At 34.6% G+C, this 2,434-nt stretch overlaps 1 protein-coding gene across 1 annotated transcript in view; it reads left to right on the top strand.

Moving 5' to 3' along the window:
* Positions 1-2,434, top strand: part of LOC119838460 (la-related protein 1) — an 83,029-nt gene that overhangs the window by 58,538 nt on the left and 22,057 nt on the right. The window contains exon 8 of the mRNA XM_038364407.1: positions 1,844-2,060. Coding sequence (XP_038220335.1) covers positions 1,844-2,060 — 217 coding nt within the window. The remainder of the gene's footprint in view (positions 1-1,843; positions 2,061-2,434) is intronic.

Here is a 2,434-nt window from a genome sequence, read left to right as displayed (position 1 = left end):
ACACACCCTGTTTAATGCGGGTGTTACGCACACTGTAATTTGTATAGCGTAGACAGCATACACACGTGCGTGCGTGCACTATACACCCCGTATAATGCACGCACGCTGTATTACGCTGATATCCTGCATCGTATACAGTAAATACACCTAACATATACACACGCATACAAGTGTGCATATATGCATCTATATATAACACATAAAGTATATAAAATACATCTTATATATACGCCTACATGTCTACAATTACACATTGTATTTGCATTGATAGGTATTCAGAAATACATATATAAAAACTAATTTCTAACAAACAGTGTCATAACAGTTATATATACATTGATTTGCTGACTTTTTTTTTCTTTAAAAAAAGCTTCATATTTATTAGCTATATTTTTTCATAAGAATACTCCTAATGTTGATTTTTTTTCTTTTTGTGTTTTGGGGCATGGCATATAGGCTGAGTGTGTCATGTCCTTGGTATGATTATTTTTTTAAGTTTATTAAAATACTACTATTTTAATGTTTTTCTAATGACTATTATGACTTTCGGTTGATTTTTATTGGTCCATTTTAATTTATTGTGCATAACAATTTTCAGCTTCTTTTTTTTCCATTTTATTTATTTAACTGATTATTTTTTAATAAAGCTGAACATATAACGATATCTCACTGTCAGATTATATATTGTGGGATTTGGCATCGAAAGGAAACCATAAGATTTCAAAACTTACGACTATTTTATGTTTCCAAGAAGAATACATAATCGATTTTATTATATAGTAAAAAAAGTTATAAGGTCAGTATGTCCGTATGTACTTGGTCCGTGCCCCATAAGGGGGCATTATAAAGAAATAATCATACCAAAACGCGTTCCCCCCCTCCTCCCCTGGGTTTTTTCCAAATTGTATTCATATTTCGAAATATCATTGTGGTGTTTGGAATCTGGTGTATTGATGGGAATTTATTAACCAATATTGAATGTTTTTTTTTAGAAAATATATTGGGATTTCATTATGTTTTATCATTTGTTCAGTTTAATTTGATGTTCTAGAACGATCTGGACATTTCTAGAATTCGTTCGAAGGATTCCATATTTAAAATTGTAGTGTATGCTTACATTTTATGATGCTTCATTTATTTAATTATCATTTTCATATTAAAAATATAATGGGTAAATTATAAAACATGTCATTTGAGAGGCGTTATTGCTTTTAAAAAAAAGAGTATGGTTGGTTTAGTTAATCATGGGCTTAAATAACAGAAAATCGTTCGCTTTAACAGCCAATACATAAAGTTTATTATAGAATATAGGATATAAACAAAGGTAGTAATGAATGAATGAATATTATCAAAGTATTTATACACTTTTCATTAATTCTTAATGATTTGATTCGGAAATTAATTACGTAAATTGGTTAGCTGTGATAAAGTTCATTCATTAGTATCAAGTATGATTAACAAATATGCATTAAAGTAAAAAATAAAAGATATCTATTTATCTATGTATTAATTGATTCATTTAACATTTTCATTGAGTGGCTTTTAATGGTTTGGTGATGTGATATCTCGGATGCTGTTTGAAGTTTTTAAAATTCTTTCGAAAATGTTAATTTATAGATGTTATTGACTCTACGGAAAGGATCATTTTTAATTGAAGATGTTTAGTTGAATGAGTAATTAGATTTCAAAACTCAAAAGAGACAATAACACCGCCTCTCTCTATTTCGGCGATTCAAAAGCTCATTTTAAATAAGTCGACGCTTAGAGTTCGCGTTTATAAGTTGAAAGGAACCCCCACGAGATATCACCCCCCAACCACGGGTAGCGGGCACACCCCCTAAACCCACCCGTCCCCTCCCCCAGCTGCGCGTAGCTCAGCCGGCGCTCCCGCAGGGCCTCGTGCTGCACTACGGCATCGGCGCCCTGGCGGCGGCGCCCCCGCCGCAGCTGGCGCCCCCGCTGGCGCAGGCTTACTACTTCGGAGCGGCCGCGGCGGGCGGAGCCCCGTACGGGATAGGGCTCGATCAGGTGACGCTGAAGGATCTGATTAAGAAGCAGATGTGAGTTGGATGTGTATTTATTGTAAATATTGAAATAAAATTGATATTGATATAAAACTCAATGGTGACTGAATGGCTGAATGAAATAGTGATCTATCAACGAACCACTAGACGGGTAAGGCTGAAATTTGGCATACAGATAGATGTTATGACGTACGCATCCGCTAAGAAAGGATTTTTGTTAAATTCTAGCCCAAAGGTGTTAAAATAGGGGATGAAAGTTTGTGTTTTCTCAACCGACCGTAAAGAGAGGGCTATCAATTCGACTGTATTTTTACTGGCTTTATTACCTCAGAAATTTCGACGCGGTGACCCGATTTATTTTTTGGATCTCATGCTTAATGTTTTATAGTATTGAGTTGTTGGTAATTGTG

The sequence above is a fragment of the Zerene cesonia genome, unplaced genomic scaffold (assembly GCF_012273895.1).
Source record: "Zerene cesonia ecotype Mississippi unplaced genomic scaffold, Zerene_cesonia_1.1 Zces_u003, whole genome shotgun sequence".
NCBI lineage: Eukaryota > Metazoa > Arthropoda > Insecta > Lepidoptera > Pieridae > Zerene > Zerene cesonia.
The sequence above is the reverse complement of the archived record's forward strand: the minus strand, read 5'-3'. Positions and strand labels throughout refer to the sequence as shown.